The following is a 25,554-nucleotide window of genomic DNA, read 5'->3' on the forward strand; positions in this document are numbered from 1 at the left end:
GAATTAACTAAAATTTAAGAAGTCAGAAGTCACACGACACAAGGTTAAAGTCCAACAGGTTTATTTGAAATCACAATCTTTCAGAGCGCTGCCCCTTTGTCAGGTGAAGGAGCAGACAATGGAGCAGCACTCTGAAACCTTGTGGTTTCAAATAAAACTGATGGACTATAACCTTGTATCAAGTGACTTCTGACTTTGTCCACTCCTATCCAGCACTGGCATCTCCACATCTTAATTATGACCACCACTAAAAATACACCGGCTTCTCAGCAAATGTTTCATGGTTCAGAGAAATTGCATCCATTATCTGCGTCGTGATATTTACAGTCATTTCCACTTCTCTGTGTAATTGGCAGAAACTCTTTTGTAATATCAGATTGATACCTCTATTGTTTATATTGTAACTTGACAGTTAACCTTTATTTTTGCATGTTGAATATGTCATTTCTATTTAATAGTGCAGTAGATGTGATTTCAGTGACTTTTATTTTGATACAAAATGCAGTTTAATATATCACAATTCTGAAATTGATGCCTCTTTAATATTGATAAAGTTTATAATACAAAATTAGTTTAATATTGGAAAATGTTACCAAGATATCAAAATCTTTAGGAACGTTATTTACATGTGCCATTTCCAATTATTATAACACTCAATGGCTAAAATCCAGACACAAGTATACAATGAGAGTGGCCTGACTAATGTTGTTTAAGACTTTGTGCTTATACCATCTTTTCTTTTTGGCATTATGCAAGTTTCACTTTTGAAATATCAAATATTAGAGATTGAGGGAGAAAACAACCACTTGATGGATCAGCCAAATATTGTCCAATTACCCTTACCTTACATCATCCAAGCATAGGAATATGGTCCTTATTTGAACTGTTTGTTTTCTCCTTTTAGTGTGACAGTAGTCTTGATGACGTTATGTCCACACCACCCCCTTGTACATGTGCTCCAGGACCAGCTGGCCCTCGAGGTCTAAAGGTATGATTTTATTTCTAAGAGGCTGTAGTATAAAAGAGTTTATCAGAAAAGGTACTTATAACTTGATTAAGTGAACTTAAGTTAATTGACAGTTATTTGGCAAATGCAGTGACAAATGGACTCTTAGACTACAGAAAACAGAAAATAGTTGCCTTTTTAAAAACAAGGTCAATCTTGAATAGTTGATCTATATTAATCATGAAGGACAGACCTAATTTATTATTTTCCTATCTAAAACTGTCAGCCAGTAAGAGTTTATTAATTAGTAAAAATTAATGTTACATTGAACGTCCTGCATTTTAATTTATCTCCCAACTTCCTATATACAGCATTCAGGTTCTCAGTGCTTTGTTTATTTATGTAATTTGTACCTATGTGTACCATGACAACTGGTTATTCACCCTCCCGTTCCAGAATGTCCTGTAGCCACTCCATAATATCCCTAACCCTGTCATCAGGAGGCAACATACCATCCTGGTTTCGAGCCTGCAGCTATAGGAGCACCTACCAGTACCCTTTACTATTGAATCCCCTACTATTATAGGCTTATCACTTGCTTTCCTCACCTCTGTGCAGCAGATCCACTCGTGCTGCCATGAACTTGGCTAATGCTGCTTTCCCCTGAGAGATCACCTCCCCTAACAGTATCTAAACTGGTAAATCTGTTTGAGAGGGGAATGATCACAGGGAACTCCTGCACTTCCTTCCTGGAGTCTTTTACTTGTCTGATGGTTATCCATTCCCTTTCTGCCTGTGTAATTGTCACCTGTGGTGTGACCACTTCACTAAACATGCTATCCATGACATTGAGACTCCCAGGACAACTCATTTGCAATTTACCACCTCTTGTTGGGTCTGTCCTGCCAATGGGATGTCCATTGGTAATAGGCTAGTGGTAATGTTGCTGGACTATTAATCCAGAGACCCAGGTGATGTCCTGGGGACCCGGGTTCGAATCCTGCCACAGCAGATGGTAAAATTGGAAAATCAATAAAAATCTGGAATTAAGAGTCTGATGATGACCATGAATGGATTGTCAGGAAAAAGAGAAAACCCATCTGGCTCACTAATGTCCTTTAGGAAAGGAAGCTGCCATCCTTACCTGGTCTGGACTACATGTGACTTAAATCCACAACAATGTGGTTGACCCTAAACTGTCCTCTGGGCAATTAAAATGGGCCATGAATGCTGGTCTAGCCAATTATGTTTTCATCCCATGAATGAGTAAGAAAAAGTTACAAACTACATATATGATGTCAAAAACAAACATGGGCCTCAAATTTAACCAAATCTCCTACCACTGAACAGCAAGATTGGGGTGAAGCAAAACTAAATATACTCCCCATCAACTCATTGTACTCCCAATTATGTAGGTGGCTATTAAAGAGGTTCATATGAAGTAGCTTAAAAATGTGTTGCTGGAAAAGTGCAGCAGGTCAGGCAGCATCAAAGGAGCAGGAGAATCGATGTTTCGGGCATAAGCCTGAAGAAGGGCTTATGCCCGAAACGTCGATTCTCCTACTCCTTTGATGCTGCCTGACCTGCTGCGCTTTTCCAGCAACACATTTTTAAGCTCTGATCTCCAGCATCTGCAGTCCTCACTTTCTCCTAGTTCATATGAAGTAGCCTACTCAACATGCAAATGTCATGCCCAGAGGACAGTTAAGAGTCAACCTCATTGTTGTAGATCTGGAGTCACATGTAGGCTAGACCAGGTAAGGATGGCAGTTTTCTTTCCTAAAGGACACAAGTGAACACTGTCATCCCAGTACCTAAGAAAGCACAAGCAATGGGCCTGAATGACTACAGCTCAGTGGCTCTGACCTCCATAGTCATGAAGTGCTTTGAAGGCTGGTCATGGCCCACATCAACTCCAGTCTCCCAGCTTGCCTCAATCCCCTGCAATTTGCCTACCAATGTGGTCCACAGCAGATGCCATTTCCCAAGCCCTGTAACTCATCCCGATTACATCTGGACAACAAGGACACCTACATCAGACTCCTTCTCATTGACTAAAACTCCACTTTCAACAGCATTATTCCCTCAAGACTGATCTCAAACCTCCAAGACCTAGGTCTTGGTTCTGCCTTCCAAAACTGGATCCTCAGCTTCCTGATCCACAGACTGCAATCAGTGAAGATAGGGAACTGCACCTCCTCCATGAAAACACTCAACACTGGAGCAATCCCCCCATCCCCCCTGCCCCCCCCCCCCAAGGATGTGTTCTCTACCCACAACTGTGTAGCCAAATTCTAAATGAACGCCATATACAGGTTTGCTGACACCTCCTCTATGGTAGGACAGACATCAAACGATGATGAATCAGCATACAGAAAGGAGATGGAGGGCTTAGTGACATGGTGCAATGAGAACAACCTCTCAATGTCGGCAAAACTAAAGAACTGATCATTGACTTCAGACAGAAAGGAAGAGAACATACGCCCACTTAAATTAACGGAAAAGAGATTGAGACGGTTAAGAGCGTCAAGTTGCCAGCAGTGCTGATAACCAAAAAGCTGTCCTGGACTTCCCACATAGATGCGATGGTCAAGAGGGCACAACAATGCCTCTTCTTCCTTAGGTGGCTCAGGAAATTTGGCATGTCCGTAAGGACCCTCACCAACTTTTACAGATACACCACTGAAAACATACTGTCCGGCTGCATAATGGCCTAGTATGGCAACTGCTCTGCCCAGGATAGTAAGAAACTACAGAAGGTTGTGTGCACAGCCCAGACCATCAAGGAAGCCAACCTCCCATCCATGGACTCCATTTACATGTCTCGTTGCCACGGAACAGCTGCCAACATCATCAAAAACCCATTCCTCCCCATAATACTCTCCTACAATCTCTTCCGTTGGGCAGAAGATACAGAAGCTTGAACACATGCACCCAGCATGTTCAAGAACAGCTTCTTTCCTGCTGTTATTAGACTGATGAATAGACTCTCTAACTTCAGATATTGCTGATCTTGAAAATGTTGATCTTGCCCAGCGCACGTCCTGTGTGGTATAACCTGTATGCCTTACTGTATCCAAGTTTTGTTTTCACCCTTTGGTCTGCCTGTCCTTGCTTACTATGATCTGTCTATAGTGCTTTTGAACAAAGCCTTACAGTAGGCACACGTGACAATAAATCAAATCAAATGATGGTAACATGTTACAATATTAACAGTATGCCAAGGGAAGTCATACATTGAATGCGACAGGGTGTGAAGTGGTTAGGATAGACAGTTCACTTCTGTTCCCCAGGAATATCAGCCTATAACGAGATCTATACATGTATTGGATTCTCAAATCATCACTCCATTCCACCATTTGCTCCCTGCATGCCCTTATATTCTCTTATGACTCAAAATAACCCATATGAGTGAGATGGTACTATTGTCACTAAACTAGTAATGCAGAGGCCCCGGCAAATGTTCATGGGACTTGACTTGAATCCAGTACTTCCCCTGTTACAGATTAGTCAAGCAATAAACTGACAATGTCACATTCCTAGGAACATATCTTGTATACAATGATCTAGACCTCACCATCATCATCCCTGGATGTGTCTTATCCCATTGGCATGACATATCCAACAAAGGTGGCAGATACATATTTGACACCCTACTTCCTGGCATGCTACTCACTTGGCACCAAAAATACCTGTCACTCATCGCCTGACACTTCAACCCTCTAACCACTTGGCACATAAAAAGGAGTGAAGTTACAAGCTGCATAAGATTGCAACTCTTTGGAAAATTCAGGCCCATGATTTAAACAAACAGTAGTAAAAAGCTGAATCTCACTCAAAACTAAGACCAATGATTTGGGTTGGGGTATCCAGTGAGATAGATTAAAGATGGGGAAATAAATCAACCACAATGCAGTTAATCGTAGAATCCAACAGAGTGGTTGAGTTGCCTGTTCCTGTTCCTATTTTAAAATACCTGGATCGTTGGAAAATCCGTTCAGAAAGAAACAGGGAGATTACCAGTTCAAGGCATAATTAAAATTATACTTTCGACTTATGGCAGCTGCTTTCCTTAGAGCGCTACTCATCCATTTCTATAACTCTGCTGGGGAAGCGCCATAGAAATTCCTAATGTTTAGGTTTTTTTTCCAAATAATATTACATACCTATAAATTTTGATTGTGATTGTTGTTACAGGTTATTGTAAATTCATTATTTTTAATTCAGTTTCTTGAATGTAATGCTCATAACAGCCAGGCAGACCGTAAAAATAAAGTTGGCACATTTTTACATTTGTGCACATACATCAAGCCATAAGGCAGATCCCTTAGACTCATATGAATCTAGGTTGTCGGGATAACATTGCTGTAAAAAAACATTTCCAGATCCTGAAAGGATTAAACGTTAAATGATTGGTAACGTTTCAGATGTAGTATTCTGTCCTTAGTTTGCTGAGTATTCTGTTTTAATGTATTATTTGTGTAAAGTGAAAAAAGCAGTTACATTTTTTGACAAAGGTTTTACTAAAAGAAACTGAAGCAATAATTGTGCTTATGGGCACAGTTGACTTCAAACTTATTTTTTCTATTTGTGTGATGTTCTGGTTTGTGAGATTAGTTCTGTGTGATCTATATATTTAATTACAGCATGCAAATGATTAAAGTGCATTTTTAAAAATTGTTTTGTATCCTATATGCTAAGCTGCATTTTACTTTTCAATTGTCACTGTATTTAAATATCAAATAGCATTTATTTCTGAGCTCACAACAACTGCATTTGCAGCAGCATTATATGGAACAATACAACTGAGAGGAGTCAGTTTGAGGGAATTAGAAGCAGGCTTAGACAATGCTCACTTTAATTTTTAATTTTGATTTCCTAGGGAGAACGTGGAGTGTCTGGGGAACAAGGCGATGCCGGAAGACCTGGTGCAGATGGTAAGCCTGTGAGTACTAAATGGTTTACTCATTTGAAGAAAACTGTTGTGGTTTTTTATGAAACATAATTCTTCTGACATTGATGTTTTCATTGGATCAGAAAATCCCAGCCCTCCCCCTATTATTTTTGTTTCCAATCATATTCCATTAGATTACTCATGTCATACTTAACTGTATTTTAACCATTTTATAGTTTATTTTTAATTACTTTTGAGTAAAGATATTCTTTAAAAAATCAAGTGGTGGAAAATTGATTAACGCTAATCACAATTAACCTGCTCCCATTCAAAATAATGCAGGCAGCTTGGAAACTTATGCTGCCTGTTAAGTTAAATGTCAATGCCATGCAACTCAGGACTGAACATATGTTTGAGTAGCTGTGGACCTCAGCAAGGGTTATAAGTGTGTACAAGCTGACCATAAATGACTTGATATATTTAATTAGCTGTGATATAAAGCAACCTACTGCTTTATATATAGCCTTATTTCATGAAGTATTTATTTGATTTCCACAAGAGAGATTGATATGGTTCAGGTGACAAGGGATACAGAATCGCAGACTTCTGACATTTCAGAAGGAAGCTGATCAGCCTATAGTGTCTGTTCTAGCTTTTTGAGTAATTTTAATGTCATGCTAATCTCTGACTTTTCCTGTAACTCTACGTACTGTTGCCTTCTAAATAATCATCTAATACCCTCTTGAATACCTCAGTTGAATATGCTTCCAGGCAATACTTCCCATATCCGAATTACACTGTGTGAAAAGGTTGATTCTCACGTTGCATTTGATTCTATTGCAAAGCATTTTTAAATTGTGCCCTCTAGCTCTTGGTCGGTTTGCAGATAAAAACAGATTCTCCCTATCTATGCTGATCAGATCTCTCTTAACGCACCTGTAAACTTTTTGTCTAACATGCAAACAATTGTTTATTGTATGTTACAGCGCTGGGTTGGCAGACTCTGATTTACTCAGAAGTAGGAAAACTTCTTGGCAATCAAAAGAATTCAACAACCTTACAGAGTTTGTGTAAGGTTTATATACATTAATCATCATCAAACATGGAGCATGATCGCATGGTTACAACAAATCAATAATTATAATCACTTCATGGGTAGTAGCTTGAATGATATTGATTAAGCTGTAATGGCTTATGTCACCTTTTCACAGCTTGCAAAATGTGGTTTAGTATTTCCTCTACGAGGACTTGCAGCTTGCAAATGTGGTTAGTATTTCCTCATCTTATCCATCTACGTCTTAAAAGCTTTAACTATAGGTAGTCACGTACGCATGGGGAAACATCATTCTGCGGTTTCTTGTTTTTGCCTGGTTCAGAGAAATCTAATTTAACAATGCTTTTGTGCACTTTGCAGAAGCCATTTTGTGCAGCTCCTTTATCCATTTTGTCCTACCTCCTAGAAGCCCATATTCTCACGATGTTTGCAATTTTCAAATCCTCTGCCGCCATCCAGGGAAGATTGATTGCCAGAGTCTTTGTCATTTTCAGTCTCACTTCCTTCAGTATCCTTGGATGCAAATCATCAGATTGTAGCGCTTTAACAACTTTAAGTGATGCCAGCTTATCAAATATCAATTTTGGTCCTCCTAATGACTGGGTTTCCTCTTCAGTCACTGTGTCCTGGTAGGGTTTGTCTTATAGGTAAATATAGATATAAGTATTCATTTAACACTTCTACCCTGTTGCTTGCCTCTAATGTAGACAATGCAGAAATCCCCTGTGGCCATTCCTCTCGAAAACGAATATACCATTTTGGATACTGTTGGGTGGGGTGGCTGACTGTTTAGGGGAAAGCAGCAGTAGCCATGTTGGTGGAGCTATGACTGGCTCTGGGACACAGCGGGAAAGGTAAAGTTAAACAAGACTTTAGTGATAGAAAACTCGATAGTTAGGGGGACAGAGAGGAGATTCTGTGGCCGAAAATGGGAATCCAGGATGGTGTGATGCCTCCAAGGTACCAGGGTCCAGGATATCCAGGTGTGGTTGCTGAATGTTCTCAAGGGAGAGGGTGAGCAGCCAGAAGTCATTGTGCACATTGGCACAAATGACATAGGTAGAAATAGAGGTGAAGTCCTGCAGAATGGTTGTAGAGAGATAGGAAAAATGTTAAAAACCAGGACCTCATTGGTGACAATCTAGATTAAACTAGATTGGCAGTGGGGTGGAATCCTCAACAGCAGGGAGGCAAGTGCGAGGCTGGAACGGGATACAGTAATCAGAAATATTAAAGTGAAGAGACAGGTGAGGCTGCAACACAACAGGGAGCAAGGAATTCCTGTTGGATTAAATTGCATCTGTTTCAATGCAAGAGGGCTGACAGGTAAGGCTGATGAACTCAGGGCATGGAAAGGTGCATGGGATTGGGATATTATACACACAAAAGAAACATGGCTAAGGGAGGGACAGGACTAGCTGCTTAATGTGCCAGGGTACAGGTGTGTTAGGCAGGACAGAGGTGGTACAAAAAGGGAGAGTTGCACTTTTGATTAAAGCAACTGTCACAGCAGTAATCAGAGATGAAATAACTGAAGAGTCATCTGGTGAGGCTTTGCAGGTGGAGCTAAGAAATAAGAAGGAGGTGGTGATGTTACTGGAGTTGCACTATAGGCCCCCAAATAGTCAACAGGAATTAGAAGAACAAATGTGCAGGAAGACTGGGGAGACTTGCAGAGCAATAGGGTTATTATAGTAGGGGATTTTAATATTCCTAACATAAACAGGGACTGCTGTAGCGTTAAGAGCTTGGATGGGGTGGAATTTGTTAAGTGCATTCAGGAAAGTTTCCTCAACCAGTATACAGAGGATCCTTCTTGGGATGGGGCAAAACTCAACCTAGTCTTGGGAAATAGGGCAGAACAGTTGACTGAGGTGACATGGAGGAGCACTTTGGGACCTGTGACCATAGTTCTATTAATTTTTAAATAGTTATGGAGAGGAACAAAACTGGTCCACAGGTTCAAGTTCTAGACTGGAGCAAGGTGAAATTTGATGGAATTAGACAGGAGCTTGCAGGGATTGATTGGAGTAGTTTGTTTGCAGGGAGTCCAAAACTAGAGTGCTTAGATTTAAGGTGAAAGAGGAAAGATTTAAAAAGGACCTGAGGAGTAACTTTTTCATCCAGAGGTGGTTTGTGTATGGAATAAGCTGCCAGAGGAAGTGGTGGAGGTGGGTACAATGACAACATTAAAATTAATCTGGATGAGTATATGAATAGGAAGGGAATAGATGATATGGGCCAAGTGCTGGCAAATGGGGCTAAGTCAGATTGGGATGTCTAGTCTGAAGGGCTTTTGCCCGAAACGTCGATTTCGCTGCTCGTTGGATGCTGCCTGAACTGCTGTGCTCTTCCAGCACCACTAATCCAGTATTTGGTTTTCAGCATCTGCAGTCATTGTTTTTACCTAACCTGCGTGGGTGAGTTGGACTGAAGAGTCTGTTTCCGTTCTGTATGACTCTATGACTCTTATAATATGTTTCCTTCTGAAACTGTTAAAAATTCAACTTATACATGTACATGCTTTCCTAGAATACAATGAGTGCAATCCATGAAGTACATGGATTATGGTGAGAAATTTGGGAGAATTGTGTGGAAAGATAAGCAAAGCCTTTCTCAATGTTGGAAGCAACACGTTGCATTTTCCAACATAGTTCTGAATGTTGAGATGAGATTCTTCCTAAGGAGTGGCAAGATGATAATTAACAGGGATATTGCTTGTTACCACATTTATTAACATGAACCTTGCCTCATTAATATGCAGCTTTCCATCATACTGCCTGCCAGGTGGAAACTAGACTGAGAATTCCGAACATGAAAGTGTGAACTGGTATCTGGTAACTTTAGCTCAACGCTTGCGCCCCCAGACGTCCAGATCTCAAAGCACAGTCCATTGGTAGCAAACACAAGCACTCTGCATTCCTCAAACGCTCCTACCACGTCATAGCACATGTCTAGTCCTTTTAAAATACACATCATTGCTTTAATATTGTACCTTGAGGTGCAAGAATAGTTTGCATGCAGGGACAGGCATCCAGTTTACAGACTGGTCTAGTTTGCATCTCATGGCTACTTGTACAGGTCCCACTGCCAAAAACATTCCAAATATTCCAGAAATCTAAAACCCTCCCTCCTGCAACATCTCTGCAGCCAAGCATTCACATGGACTAACCTATTTCTGTACTCAGTGGCATGTGGAACCAGAAATAATCCAAAGATTGCTACCTTTTCAGTCCCAGTTTTGCTCAACTTTCTAGCTGCCTAAATTGTGTTTCAGGACCTCAACCCTTTTTCTACCTACTTCATTGGTACAAGTATGCCTATTTGCCGTCCTCTTTCAGAATTCCTTGCAGCTGTTCAGTGACATCCTGAGCCTGGCACCGGGGAAGCAACTTACCATCCTGTAGTCTCTTTTGCAGTTGCAGAAACACTTGTCTGTTCCCTTTACAGTTGAGTACCTTACCACTACAACACTACCATTCTTCTTTCTCCCCTCCGGTGCAGCAGACCCACCTATGAATTTGGCTTCCACTGCTTTCCACTGCACAGTCATCTCTCCTAACAGCATTCAAAGCAGTATATCTGCGAGAAAGAGAGAATGGCGAAAAGGGGTTTCTGCACTACCTGCCTTTCTCTACTGTCTGGACGTCACCCATGCCCTTTTCCCCTGTTCAGTCTTCACTTCATTGTGACCATCTTACTGAATGTGCTGTCCACACATATTCAATATCATTGATGCTCCACAGTGAATTCACCTGCAGCTCCAGCTCTGAAATGCGAGTAGCCAGTAGTTGTAAATAGAAGTACTCCTGCACATGTGGACACTTGGGACATGTGAATCTTCCATGATTTGGCACATAATACATAATGTTGCTAGGTTCATGCCATATCTATAGTGACGAGGGAGTGTCTTTAATTTGAGGCTGGTAAAGGCTTCCTTTCACAAATGCGCTCTCAATGCATTCTCATTTTTAATTGTGCTATAGTAGAAGTCCAAAATTTCATTACTTTCAACTTATCTCATCCCCTGGGATCTTTTGCCAACATTTTTAAAAGCTACATTAGAAGTGTTGCGATTAGTCCATGGACAAGGATTCCAATTTATGATTCTAGACAGAACACCTCCCCCCCCCATCCTAGAACCATTATACTCTTGGATAAGCAGGGAGGAATTGGCTTCTCTTCTTTTTTCAACCTCTCTTTGCCTCAGTTGATCTCAAAATGTTAACTATCCCTTCTGGATACATTCCCAGTTCCAATATATGATTGAAAAGGAGCCAATTTAAACAGGTTGCCTTGGATTAAGGAAAGAGTGAGTTTATGAGTTACTAAATTGCAAACAAAATTAATAGAATGCAAAAAAACATACAAACTGATTAGAAATGAGGAATCATAATAGTTATAAAAAGATTTGTTTGTGAGGACTTGATGATTGCAGCTGTTAAGTTTCGTGGTTCTCGTTGTGTAAAAAACTAGTTGTGTGGAGCTGGAAAAGCACAACAGGTCGGCAGCATTCAAGGAGCAGGAGAGTCGACATTTCGGGCATAAGCCCTTCATCAAGAATGTGGAAGTGGAAGGGGGCTGTGCGATAAATCCCGAAACGTTGACTCTCCTCCTTGGGTGCTGCCTGACCTGCTGTGCTTTTCCATGGTCACACTTTTCAACTCCAGCATCTGTAGTCCTCACTTTCACCTGGTTCTAATAGTGCTTAATTTTTCAGCTGAATTGTTGGTCTGGTTCTGCAAGTTAGCTGAAGGAGTTCTCCTGTTTTCTTTTTGTCAGTGACTTTGCTGACTTGTAGTTTGCTTCTAGCAATCAGCAATAAAGTTTTTCTTTGTTTAACTTGCAGGAGTATGTTGTGAATATTCTTAAGCTATGACCTTTACAGCCCTGTACTGCTAGAACAGCAGTTTAATCGACCAAGACCCAAATGGCAGTCAATTTTTCAATTCCCTCACTTGTGTGTTCCTGGTAGTAAAAAACACAAAATTGCTTTTCATCCAGAACTGCTTTCTTTTATCTCACATCAGGTCGATAGTCTGGTCTATAGATCACAGGAGAGTTTCTGCTGATGTGGAAAATCAGCCTCATTTGCTCTGCAACTACAGGAAATTGTAATTCCATTTTAGCATTGCATCTCTTCCTTTGAAGTGTCTCTGCTTGAAGTTCCCTGATATCCTCAGATGCAACATTGCTTTGGGCTAAATTTTCCCAGCTCCCGAATGATGTGAACATTGACAAGAAAATTTGGAAAATCATGTGAAATTGGTATAGGGAGATTTCTAATTTTGATAGCAAACAATTTCGATTTTCACTCAAGTGTTGAACAGCAAGATAAGATTCTTGTTAGTGAGTGGTAAGAGTGTGATTTACATGCATTAGCATGTAGTAACCTTTCATTATTAGCTAATTTCACCTCGCCAATATGCAGTTTCTCACTCTCTCACCCGCTGAAAAGAAACTACATGGTGACAATTCCCTACATGAAAATCAGAGCGACAACCTGATGAATTTAGCTCACCACTTGCTCCTCCAGCCCTCCATCTTGGACACCAGTCACCAACATTTCAGAGCATGCTCCATGGGTAGCTAACCCACACAGTTCTCATCCACCAGGACCTCCAGGTTTATTCAGCAAAGTGGGCTTTCAATGTTCCTCTGACTGACAAAAGGTCAGCAAGGCAGGAGCCGCAGGAGATGGGGGAGATACTGAACAAGTATTCTGCATCAGTGTTCACTGTGGCAAAGGACATGGAAGATATTGAATAAAGGGAAATAGATGGTGACATCTTGAAAAATGTACATATTACAGAGGAGGAAGTGCTGGATGTCTTGAAACACATAAAAATGGATAAATCCCCAGGACCTGATCAGGTGTACCCTAGAATTGTGTGGAAAGTGAGGGAAGTGATTGCTGGGCCCCTTACTGAGATATGTGTATTATCAATAGTCACAGGTGAGATGCCGGAAGACCGGAGGTTGGCTAATGTGGTGCCACTAAATAAGAAAAGTGGTAAGGACAAGCCAGGGAACAATAGATCAGTGAGCCTGACGTCAGTGGTGGGCAGATTGTTGGAGGGAATCCTGAGGGACAGGATGCACCTGTATTTGGAAAGGTAAGGACTGATTAGGGATAAGCGCTGAAAATGTGTTGCTGGAAAAACGCAGCAGGTCAGGCAGCATCCAAGGAGCATGAGAATCGACGTTTCGGGCATGAGCCCTTCTTCAAGCCAACATGGCTTTGTGCATGGGAAATCATGTCTCTCAAATGTGATTGAGTTTTTTCAAGAAGTAACAAAGAGGATTGATGAGGGCAGAGTGGTGGACGTGATCTATATGGACTTCAGAAAGGCTTTTGACAAGATTCCCCATGGGAGACTGGTTGGCAAGGCTGGATCTCATGGAATACAGGGAGAACTAGCCATTTGAGTACAGAACTGGCTCAAAGATAGAAGACAGAGATTGGTGGTGTAGGGTTGTTTTTCAGATTGGAGGCCTGTGACAAGTGGAGTGCCACAATATCGGTGCTGAGTCCACTGCTTTTTGTCATTTGTATAAATGATTTGGATGTGAGCTTAACAGGTATAATTAATAAGTTTGTAGATGACACCAAAATTGGAGATGTAGTGGACAGCGAAGAAGGTTACCTCAGATTACATTGGGATCTTGATCAGATGAACCAATGGGCTGAGGAGTGGCAGATGGAGTTTAATTTAGATAAATGCGAGGTGCTGTATTTTGGAAAAGCAAATCTTAGCAGGACTTATAGACTTAATGGTAATGTCCTAGCAAGTGTTTCTGAACAAAGAGACTTTGGAGTGCAGCTTCATAGCTCCTTGAAAGTAGAGTCGCAGGTAGATAGTATAGTAAAGAAGGCGTTTGGTATGCTTTCCTTTGTTGGTCAGAGTATTGAGTACATGAGTTGGGAGGTCATGTTGCAGCTGCACAGGACGTTGGTTAGGCCACTTTTGGACTATTGCATACAATTCTGCTCTTCCTATTGGAAGGATGTTGCGAAATCTGAAAGGGTTCAGAAAAGGTTTACAAGGATTAGACTACCTACAGTGTGGAAACATGCCCTTCCGCCCTACAAGTCCACACCGACCCTCCAAAGACTAACCCGCCCAGACCCATTTTCGCTCTGACTAATACGCCTAACAACTATGGACAATTTCACATGGCCAATTCGCCTGCCCTGCACATCTTTGGAATGTGGGAGGAAACCCACACAGATATGGAGAGAATGTGCAAACTCCACGCAGACAGTCGCCCACGGCTGGAATCCAACCTGGGACCCTGGCGCTGTGAGGCAGCAGTGCTAACCACTGAGCCACCGTGCCGCCCCTTATTGCTAGGGTTGGAGGATTTGAGCTATAGGAAGAAGTTGAATAAGTTAGGGCTGTTTTCCCTGGAGCATCAAAGGCTGAGGGGTGACCTTATTGAGGTTTATAAAATCATGAGGGGCATGGAAAGGATAAATAGACAAGGTCTTTTCCCTGTGGTGGGGGAGTCCAGAACACAAGGGCATAGGTTTAGGGTGAGAGGGGAAAGATATAAAAGAGACCTAAGGGGCAACTTTTTCACACAGAGGGTGCTGCATGTGTTGGATGAGCTGCCAGCGGAAGTGGTGGAGGCTGGTTCAATTGCAACATTTAAGATGGGTATATGAATAGGAAGGGTTTGGAGGGATATGGTCCAGGCGCTGACCGGTGGGACTAGATTGGATTGGGACATCTGGTCAGCATGGACAAGTTGGACCGAAGGGTCTGTTTCCATGCTGTACATCTCTATGACTCTATGACATCTCTGGAGCAAATGACAGGAATAATGCAAGCAGCTCTGGACTGCCAACACTTAACTAGATGGAGAGTTAAGCTTTAAAGTAGCACCAGACCAGGAATCTCAGGTGGTCACGGTTGTGCTGAGTACTACCACCTGCAGCAAGTGTAACAATGAGTAGGATACTGTAGGAGCATAGTGCACAGATAATGAGTCACCTTTGGAAAGATCGCATGCAGAATCTCATTAGGGCTCACTGAAAGAAACCATTTATGTAACTTGTCAAAATTGAAACTTGTCCGATTTCTGCTAAAATTCAGCCCGTGATCTCTCTCAGGACTGAATATAATCCACAAAGTAATTTTCAGACATTCACTGAGTAACGTTGTCAAAATTTGCATTCCCAGCCATTTTTAGCTTATACATCCTTTTCAAAAAGACTTATCTTATTTTGAGGATCAATATGTCCATAAGTAATTTGTGGCAATGATCCATTGTTGTAACAATAGCATCTGGCCTTATCTTGGTGATGAAAATATTTACCTTATCCTGATGTTCTGTTTTATTCACTGTCGACCAAATATACAACCTGTATTTATAACTGTGTTAGTCTTCTCAATTAGGTTTAAAGTCACCCTACTGTTCCAAAACATGTTCCAAAACCAGGGGGCTGCAGCATCAGAGACTGAGGGGTGACTTTATAGAAGTTGATAAAATTATGAGGTACAGGGATAGGGTGAATAGTCAAGGTCTTTTCTCCAGGGAAGGGGAGTCCAAAACTAGAGGGCATAGTTTTAAGATGAGAGGAGGAAAGTTTAAAAGGGATCCGGGGGCAACTTTTTCACGTAGAGAGTGGTGCATACATGAAGCAAACTGCCAGCGGAGGCTGTCAAGGCTGGTACAATTGCAACATTTAAAAGACACCTTCCTATATGAACAGGAATGGTTTAGAGGGATATGAACCAAATGCTGGCAAATGAGAGTAGATTGATTTCGGATACCTGGTGGGCATGGATGAGTTGAACTGAAGGTCTGTTTCTGTTTTGTAATCTCTATGACTATATGAAGATAAGTTCCAAAGAAAACTGCTTTCTCTTCTATTATTTTGTGTATGAATTTTGTTTTCTTTTTAAAATAGACAAATGTACTGGACTCATAAAATGACTGAGGCTGACTGAAGCTTCAGAACTCCCAATATTGTTTAAACATTTCAGCCAAATTGACAAAAAGGGCTTAGTGATAAGCCATCTGTTTCCATCCAGTTCTGGACAAAGGACAGCATGAAAACCCATTATGTCAGCAACAAAAAAATCTAGTGGGTTCAGCTCATGAAGGAAACTGTTATGGGACATTGACCTCCAGGAGGTTGTAACTCACATGAACTGATTTTAATATCTTTGGATCTGATTTACATTTATAACCTATCTTCTCTCCCGTCCTGTCTTTCTGACTTTCATGAGTGCTTGAGTGTGGGGATGGAGTATTAAAGCAATTCTCCCACAATTTGAATGTTTTGTTAATAAACTTTGTCTCTGTTTTTGCAATGGGTTTATTTCAAAAATTGAAATCTGAAAACCAGAGTTTGGTAACACTCTGTGGCGTACTTCAGTAACAGATGAGTTATAAAAAAGGAATGATGTGGAGGTGCCATGTTAGACTGGGATGAACAAAGTTAAAAATCACACATAGTCCAACAGGTTTATTTGGACGTACAAGCTTTCGGAGCACTGCTCATTCATCAGATAGTTAGTAGGACAGGATGATAGGGCACAACATTTATAGTAAAAGATCAAAGTGTCATCCAAATGATGCAATGTGTTGAACAAATCTAGATTGCTGTTAAGTCTTTAATCACTTTCTGGGTTGCAGATTTTGATTCATTTTTATATAGATCCCAGAACTTCTTTCAAGTCACATTCCTGAGATTTTGTAAGGTTTCTTCTTTCAAGTCACTTGCGGAACGTTTCAGAGAACACCTCTGGGACACTCGGATCAACCAACCCGACCACCCTGTGGCTCAACACTTCAACTCCCCCTCCCTCTCTATCAAGGACATGCAGGTCCTTGGACTCCTCCATTGCCAGACCATAGCAACACGACGGCTGGAGGAAGAGCGCCTCATCTTCCGCCTAGGAACCCTCCAACCACATGGGATGAACTCAGATTTCTCTAGTTTCCTCATTTCCCCTCCCCCCACCTTGTCTCAGTCCCAACCCTCGAACTCAGCACCATCTTCCTAACCTGCAATCTTCTTCCTGACTTCTCCGCCCCCACCCCCACTCTGGCCTATCACCCTCACCTTAACCTCTTTCCATCTATCGCATTTCCAACGCCCCTCCCCCAAGTCCTTCCTCCCTACCTTTATCTTAACATACTTGGCACACTTTCCTCATTCCTGAAGAAGGGGTCATGCCCGAAATGTCGATTCGCCTGCTCCTTGGATGCTACCTGACCTCCTGTGCTTTTCCAGCAACACATTTTCAGCTCTGAACTCCAGCATCTGCAGTCCTCACTTTCTCCTGATAGAATAAGTGTGCCAATGTAACGAAGTATGTGCCTGTGAAAGGGTGTGCCTGTGAGTATGTGTGTGTGTCTGAGAGAGAGGGTCTGCGTGAATGTGAAGAGTGTGTATGTATCTGTACTTGTGTGTGAGTGTCTGTGTGAGAATGTATAGTGTTGTGGGGTCACCTGTAGTGTGACATGAACCCAAGATCCTGGTTGAGGCCATCCTCATGGGTACCACACTTGACTATCAGCCTCTGCACAGTGACTCTGCATTGTTGTGTATCCTGAAGCTCGTCTTAGAGGATGGTCACCTGAATATCCGAGGCTGAATGTCCTGGACTGCTGAAGTGTTCCCCAACTGGGATGGAACATTCCTGTCTAACACTTGTTGTGCGGTGTCCATTCATCCGTTGTTGTAGTGTCTGCTTGGTCTCACCAATGTACCATGTCTTGCGGCATCCTTGCCTGCAGCATATGAGATAGGCAATGTTGGCTGAGTCAAATGAGTACCTACCATGCATGTAGTGGCTGTTGTCCCCACGTATAATAGCGGCATCTGAGTCGACATTCTGACACATTTTGCAGTCGTTACCAAGATGAGGTTGTACAATGTTGTGATCGCTGTTGTCCTGAGGGCTGGGCAGTTTGCTGTGAGCAATGGGCTGTTTAAGGTTTGCCAGTTGTTTAAGGGCGAGAAGTGGAGGCATCAGAAAGATCTTGGCGAGGTGCGTGTCCTCATCAATAACGTGTTGCAGGCTGCAAAGAACGTTGTATAGTTTCTCAGCTGCGGAAAAGTATTGGACAATGAAGAGTACCCTATCGGTCACGTCCCATGATTGCCTCCTGAGAAGGTCATTACGGTTTCTCGCTGTGGCACATTAGAACCGGCGATTGATGAGTTGAGCATCATATCCTGTCCTTCAGCACCTTCAGGTGTCCGTTGCATTCCTCCTCACTTGAACAGATCCTGTGCATGCATAGGACTTGTCCGTAGGGGATGGCTTTTTTAATATCTTTACAGTGGAAGCTAGAGAAGTGCAGCCTCGTGAGGTTATCTGTGGGTTTGCGTTGAGTGAAGTACTGAGGTGCCCATCCTTCGTAGAGTTGTGTGTGTCCAAGAATGAGACTGATTCTAAACGTAGTCCATGGTAAGTCTGATGATGGGATGAAACTTGTTGATTTCACTGTGTAGTTTTTCAGTGACTCCTCGCCATGCGTCCAGAGGACTCTGGCATATAGTATTGAGTGGATGTCTTGTGCAGCAAAGACACCTTGTTCAAACTTGTGCATGAAAATGTTGGCATATTGGAATGCAAACCTGGTCCCCATGGCTGTTCCGTGTGTCTGAATGAAGAACTGGTTGTTAAAGTTGAAGATGTTGTGGTCAAGGATGAAACAGATGAGTTGTAGGATGGTGCCTGGAGATTGGCAGTTGTTGGTATTGAATGCTGAGGCTGTTGCAGCAATGCTGTCGTCGAGCGGGATGCTGGTGTAGAGTGCCCAAACATCCATGGTGACAAGGAACGTTCCTGCTTTGACTGGTCAATGGGTGCTGAGTTTCTGTAAGAAATCAATTGTATCGTGGTAGAAACTGGGGGTCACCTGTACAATGGGTTTCAAAATGCCCTTGACATAGCCAGAGAGGTTCTCACACAGAGCCCCATTGCCCGATACAATTGGACGTCCAGGTGTGTTGGCTTTGTGTATCTTCGAAGGCAGTAGAAGTCCCCTAAGCGAGCAGTACATGGGATGAGAGTGCCCAGGATATTCTGGAGGACTGGATCAATCTGTTTAGTTCACAGGTGATCTTTGACAATAAGTTCTTCATTCATGCACATGGAACAGCCATGGGGACCAAGTTCTAAAGATTCACAGCCCTTTGAGAGAAAACATTTCACCTGATCTCTGTTTAAATGGATAAATGCTCATTTTGAAATAGTGTCCCTTTCTTCTAGATTCTTCCATAACCCAAAACATGTCTCCACTTTTTTTTACTCACTTCCGAGATGTGGATATTGCTGGCTATCCAACATTTTATTGCCCATTCCTGGGTGCACATGAGAAGGTGAATGTAAGTTGCCTTCTTCAACCACTGCAGTCAACATGTTGTAGGTTGACCAACAATGCCCTTAGAGAGGGAATTCAAGGATTTTGATCTAGCGACAGAGAAGGAACAGTGATATCTTCCAAAGTCAACACCTACTAGGTCAAGATCCCCTCATGTTTCAATCAAGTCATCACTTACTCTTTTAAACTCCAATAGATCAAAGCTGAGCCTAATGTTTCGTCATAAGACAACCCATCCATTCCAGTTATTAGTTCAGTAAACCTTCTCTCAGCTTCCTCCAATACATTTACATTCTTCCTTAAATAAAATGATCAAATCTGTCCTATGATTACAGACTTGCCAGTCTCCTGTTTAACTGAAGCATACTCTCCTCACCTCTGTATTTTGTGCCCCCCAAGATAAGTGATAATTTTATAAACTTGCCTAATTAATTGCTGTAACATAATTTTTTTTTGTAATTCATGTACAAAGATGCCCATTGTTAATCACTCACCATTTAGATAACATGCATTTTTTTATTCTTCCTATCCAAAATCAACAATTTCTTATATTAATTTCTTATATTCCTACATTGTAAGTGCATCTGAAAAAGGTACTTCAAGATGAAGACAATATAACCTGATCTTATTTAAAACAATCAGATTTTTATTCAGAATTGATATCTGCAATATTGCGATAAGTGATCTAATATTTGGAATTTTGTATTTAATTACTTAAAGTAAAAAAGCTTCAAATTTGCCAACATGAGTCATTTTGTTATATGCATGCTGAATACAAAAGCCTTGTTAAGGTGGGTCCTTTTAAAACAAAGTAATTTGGTCTTCAAAAAAGGTATCCAAAGGGAAGGGATCCTTTTTAAAATTAATTTTATTGAAAACAAATGAAGGGTTGAATGAATAAAGGAAGCCACTTCGACACTCTTCACGCAGGAATTTAGCAATTTGGTGTTCGCTCCCTGTGTGAGAATCCGTAAGATTCTGTAAATCCATTTTTTAGATTAGAATCAGTCTGACCATTGTAGCTCAGACAGCCTCACACAGGGAGCTAACACCTTCAATACACTATCTGGGCTGACATGACACAAATTGTTAAAGTTCACTTGAGAATGTTAACTTTTTAAAAAAGTTTTGCGATTTATATGTGAAAGAACTGAAACTAATATGGTCATTCTAAAAGATGAGATACTTAACAAATAATCCAGGTCTTTTTCAATATATAATTTCAGTAACATCACACTGTAAACTTCTGTTATAAATTCTGTGTCTTACAGTCTTATTCTCCACAACTATCTGATGAAGGGGCAGCACTCAAAAAGCTAGTGCTTCCAAATATACCTGTTGGACTATAATCTGGTGTTGTGTGATTTTTAACTTAAAAAAGTCTTTCTTGAGTCATTGATGAACAGTCAGTTTCAAGATCTGGCTTATTTTGGGGTTGACTGAAATTCTTTTGTCCTCTTTCCTTTCAAAGATAGCTGAGTGGTAGCACTCAAGAATGCGAGAGTGTATTTTGATTTTATTTACAGGGGTGTTTATTAGCAGGAAGCTAATGTACACAAACCAGGGTTGCAGTAGTTTTTTGTAATGCTGATTTTTGTATATCTCTGGAAGGGTAAAACATGAATATGTCCTCAAGAGACGGTTTCCTGCTGAGAGTGGGAGTGGGTAATCAGCCTCTTGTTATCTCTTCCTTGTTAGTCTTTCTCTTTATTATTTCTTTAGTTCTGTATAGTTGTGATGTCTCACAGGTTCACACTGGTTCGTGCCTGACAGGTACCGAATTTACATACATGTTCATCTTTTTTAACTGTAGCAATCGTCTTTTAAAAAAACATTGGAATTAAAAGTTTGAAATGTCCATAAGTACTTTACGGTTCTAATCCATTATAATAATAATTAATTCTTGACCAAGTTATAACATTGTTACAGCTGCATGGACAAGTGACTGAAGGTGACTGAATGCAGCTGAATTTAAAAGCTGAAGTTTTAAGTATTAATTTATCATGCCATGCATTTTTTAAAATGTGGAAATGCAGTTTTTTGAATTTTAAATGATACTGGTGAGGAAATTCTTTGGAATGGCTCCTTCTGTAGCGACGTTACACTGCCAGAAGTGGACAGAAACTCCGTTTGCCCACTGAAGTCTGATTTCAAGACACAGTTAATAAGATAAGCTATTGTTATTTTATACCATAATTTTATATTATTTTGTATATTGTTCAAATACTTGATAAGCAAGCTTTGAGGTAAGAAAATGGCCTTGCCATATTCTACTTAAACTCTAAGTTTTAACATGTATTGTTTTCCATGGAGATTTCACAGTATTTGTGTCTTCTAAAAGGAGACTTTCTGTGTTCCACTGGAACTGACACATGTTCAAAGCCATATTCACGTTTGAAAGTCTCCAGTTCAACTTACTACGAAATCTTCCCCTAATTTCAGGACTTGTTTACATTCATATAGAGTGTATGCACATTCTCAGATTTAAACCTGAAGCGATTTGCACTGATTACTTTTTCTGATTAGCACTAGTTCTGTGGTTCAGGAAAGCAGTTTAAGTCTTGGAGCCAACATTCCTGCTTATCTCAATGTTGAAGTAATGAAGAAGCTGTCTTGCCAACATATGGCACCAAACTAATAATGAATTGATTTAACTTTTCAGTCTTGAGATTCCTGGGGCCCTCATTGTTTCACAGGCTTTGGCCAGAGCCATCTTGTTTTCAGTGTGCAATTTGCTCTGTAACATTTCCTCACTGTACATTTTTCTGGCATATTGTTAAAACAACAGCAAAGATGATTCATTCAGACAAGATGGAGACTGAAATTGAAACTTTCACTGATCAACTATGAATGATTTGGAAAGAATAGAAATGGTATCTGACAGCCTCTTTAGGTTTGGCAAGTCAGTTACACTCTCGCATCTCAGCAGCTTGTGGTACAGGACTGCTCTTGGCTGTGAATTATTAGCAAGTTTTCAAATTACCTTAGAATCTAGACAGAGCAGAAGCAATTTACAACAAAAAATCATTACAAGATTTTTCTGTGAATGGTATATATTTTAGCTTGTTTGTTTATGGGAGTACAATTAATTCAGACTTATGACTTAGAACTTGTAATGAAGATTGGACAATAAATATTACAAACAATATACAATATTTTCTTTATTGTTTAAATATCCATTATTTTACATTCGATTTTTACTTTTCTTTGCAAAGTATGGAGGGATTATTGCACTATGACTGCTCTGTCACATAATCAATTGTATTATTCAATTCAATCAGAATTAAGATGTTTTCCATGATACAGTGGGGAAAAGGATAGATTTTCTAAATCCTCCGACATTTTGAGGTACCTTGCATGCTGCAAGTAGGTGAAGGCTTATCACTCATGATTGTTGAATGTGTATACATTCTGTTAGTTACAAGAAGCTGCAAATTTAGAATCAAGTATTTAGGGTGGATATTTGTTCAGGTTTGGCAGTGCATGATCCACATGAACACACTTGTATTTCTAGGTTCATATCATGCCATGTCTGAGATAGCCATTTTCTGCAATAACAACCCATGTGTATAAAACCAGAAAATAAATTTAACAATCTCCAGCAGCCTAGCTAGATAGACTCAAGCTGCTCTGATTCTCCTTCGTGGAAAGATGTTTGCTGGCAGCACATTTTTGGATATTTCTATTAGATCTGAGGCCTACTTTCAGCAAGCTTTTGTCCCATTTGTATTTTCAACGTACAGCAATATGGATGAAAGACTTGACAGCCATTGTGACATCACTCCTGCACTTTTAATGTTCAATTTAAATACTTTTGCATATTTTAGATGAGAGTTTCGTGCTGTCAAAGATGTACATTAAAGTTAATGACATTTTGTTACGGATCTTCATGCTCATTTCCTTTGCGTTGCGTTAGAGAAAATACGTATCTAGAAACAGAAGTGTAAAGTGGCCATTATACATTTGCTGAGTGTTACACTAGTCAATTTCTGTAAACAATGAGGCAAATAAGAAAATAGAAACAGAAGAAGAACATTCAGCGTGTTCAGCCTGTTCCACAATTCCATTTGACCATGGTCGATCATCTACCTCAGTGCCACTCGTCAGATTTTCTCCATATCCATTAATTTCATCAATGTCCAGAAATCTATCGATTTCTGACTTGAAAATGCAAAATGAATGAGCTTCCACAGTTCTCTGGGTAGAAAATTCTAAAGCCATTTGAATCAGTATGGTGTTGACAGTCTGGAGGAACGTGCAGCAATGCTGTAGGAAAGTTAACAACTTTATGTTCCTCAAGGGTGAGTGCAACATGAATTAGTTTTATTGTCACATACTCAAATGAGGATATGTTGAAAAGTTTGCAAGTACAAGGTACAGATGCTTCAGTATGAGTTCTTAGAAAAGAAACTAGAAAGATAAAAGTTAAAAAGTCCGGCATTACAGGTTGTACAAATAAGTTAGAAAATAGAAAAATTCAGAATGACAGTCCTTCCAACCCAGTCCACATTGGCACCTAGCCTCCAGTCCGCACCAGGTCTTGACTTCAGATTGCTGAGCTTTGGAGACCACTCTGAAGTCATGTTGGAAGTCCATGCTGAGGCCATGGCAGGCCAAAAGATTGTCAAAGTTCACCAAAAAACTACCATGCTGAGCCGATATACTCCTGGGCCGATATATTGCTTGGTCAGGAGACCACCATGTCAGGCCAGGAGCCCACTACACGCCAAGGCTGGGAGTTCAGAATGTCACCAAGAAGAAAGAAGAACACAAAAAAAACACATAAGAGAAAAAAGAGAAAGAAACAGATGGAGTATATGAGCTACAGCTGAAGAGTCATACTCAGCCGCCATCTTGGAGAAGAAAAAAATCTTCTTTCTGCTACCTTAGACTCATTCTAACTCCAGTTCTGTCACCTACCTCCCATTAAAACTAATGGTCTCCCATTTTCACTATTGCATTACATGAGCTTCCTTCAATGGCTGTCACCCACACCTCCCGCAGCAGTTCTGGCACATTTCCATGGCTATCTGAGGTAAACACCCTAGGTCTCCAGAACTCAGAACTACTGGCTACTGTGTACTTATTAAGCCTCAGGTAGAAGATGACTCAGTGGTGTCAGTCATTAATAACTTGGTGAAAATACATAAACAGATACGGGAACATTAAACAGGATTGAAGGTAGGAGGAGCCCGCCCATATTACCAGAGTCACACTGACTCCGGTATGTGTATGTGGATGTCACAATGGACAGGTTGGTGACTGCATTGGAAAACCATTACCAGACCATATACTGAGTAGCTGATGGGGATACACACAGACCTACACTCTATTGATGCTCATCATTGACAGCAAGGTGTCAGGGTTACCAGAGACCTTGACTTCACTCCAGATGCTTCCTTCCTCTCAAAGAGACAGAGTGGTCCCAGCAGGCATTGATACAGAGAAAAAATTATGCATTGGCCTTCAGAGTATTGTCTCAGGACATCCCGAGTATTTAATTAGCACTTCAGTTAGGCAGCTATTTTCTAATTAAAAAATGTTGAACCAATTAAGTTGAGTCTTTCTTAACTAATTTCATCCCATCAAGCTTGGGCCCAAGCCTTGTTCTGTAATCAGTAGTAACTGAACCAGCTGCATCTCATAAGACACTGGAACCGAAGTTGTACCCTTAATTTGTAGAGGCTCCCTGGTAAATGTTTTCAGCCTTGCCATAGTCTTACACAAACTTAAGGGTTAGAGTCCAAAGCAAGTTTTGGTAAAGACTGGTTCCATAATCACTGATACAGCCACACCTGTATCGACCTCTAATAGAACTAGGTGACCATTTAACCAAACATTTATTTTGATTGGTTCTGACCTGAACGTTGCTAAGCAATTTAACTGTTCCAAACCTGCTGTAGGTGGACTCTCTAGTGTGTGCACTCTCCTGGATATCGGCCTATGAGTTCTCTTACTCAATTCAGAACAAGTGGGACTGTTTTGCTGTCTCGAGTCTACATATTGACAGCAGCTGCAATGACTTCCTGGGCTGGATCCTTGACAAAATGTCAACTGTTTGGCCAAGGCTTGGCTTTGTTTTCGGGTTTTGCTGTGGGTTGATCTAAGGTCACTAGTGTTCCCCAAGCTCAGTCGGTCTGCGAGAGTGTTCACTTCCATCGGCAAATCCTGTAATTCATAAGCTGCACTTGCCACACTTTCTAATGATAAAGTCAGTTGTAGTGCCTGTTTGAAGTTGAGTTAGGCTTCAGGTAGTAGGCGCTTTTCCATGGTCACGTCATTAATCCCACGGTCTCTCAGCATCTCACT

The 25,554-nt window shown here is 40.9% G+C and overlaps 1 protein-coding gene across 1 annotated transcript in view; it reads left to right on the plus strand.

Moving 5' to 3' along the window:
• col21a1 (collagen, type XXI, alpha 1) overlaps positions 1-25,554 on the plus strand; it is a 448,863-nt gene that overhangs the window by 105,220 nt on the left and 318,089 nt on the right. The window contains exons 9-10 of the mRNA XM_072549080.1: positions 905-988; positions 5,829-5,891. Coding sequence (XP_072405181.1) covers positions 905-988; positions 5,829-5,891 — 147 coding nt within the window. The remainder of the gene's footprint in view (positions 1-904; positions 989-5,828; positions 5,892-25,554) is intronic.

The sequence above is a fragment of the Chiloscyllium punctatum genome, chromosome 3, assembly GCF_047496795.1.
Source record: "Chiloscyllium punctatum isolate Juve2018m chromosome 3, sChiPun1.3, whole genome shotgun sequence".
Classification (NCBI taxonomy): domain Eukaryota; kingdom Metazoa; phylum Chordata; class Chondrichthyes; order Orectolobiformes; family Hemiscylliidae; genus Chiloscyllium; species Chiloscyllium punctatum.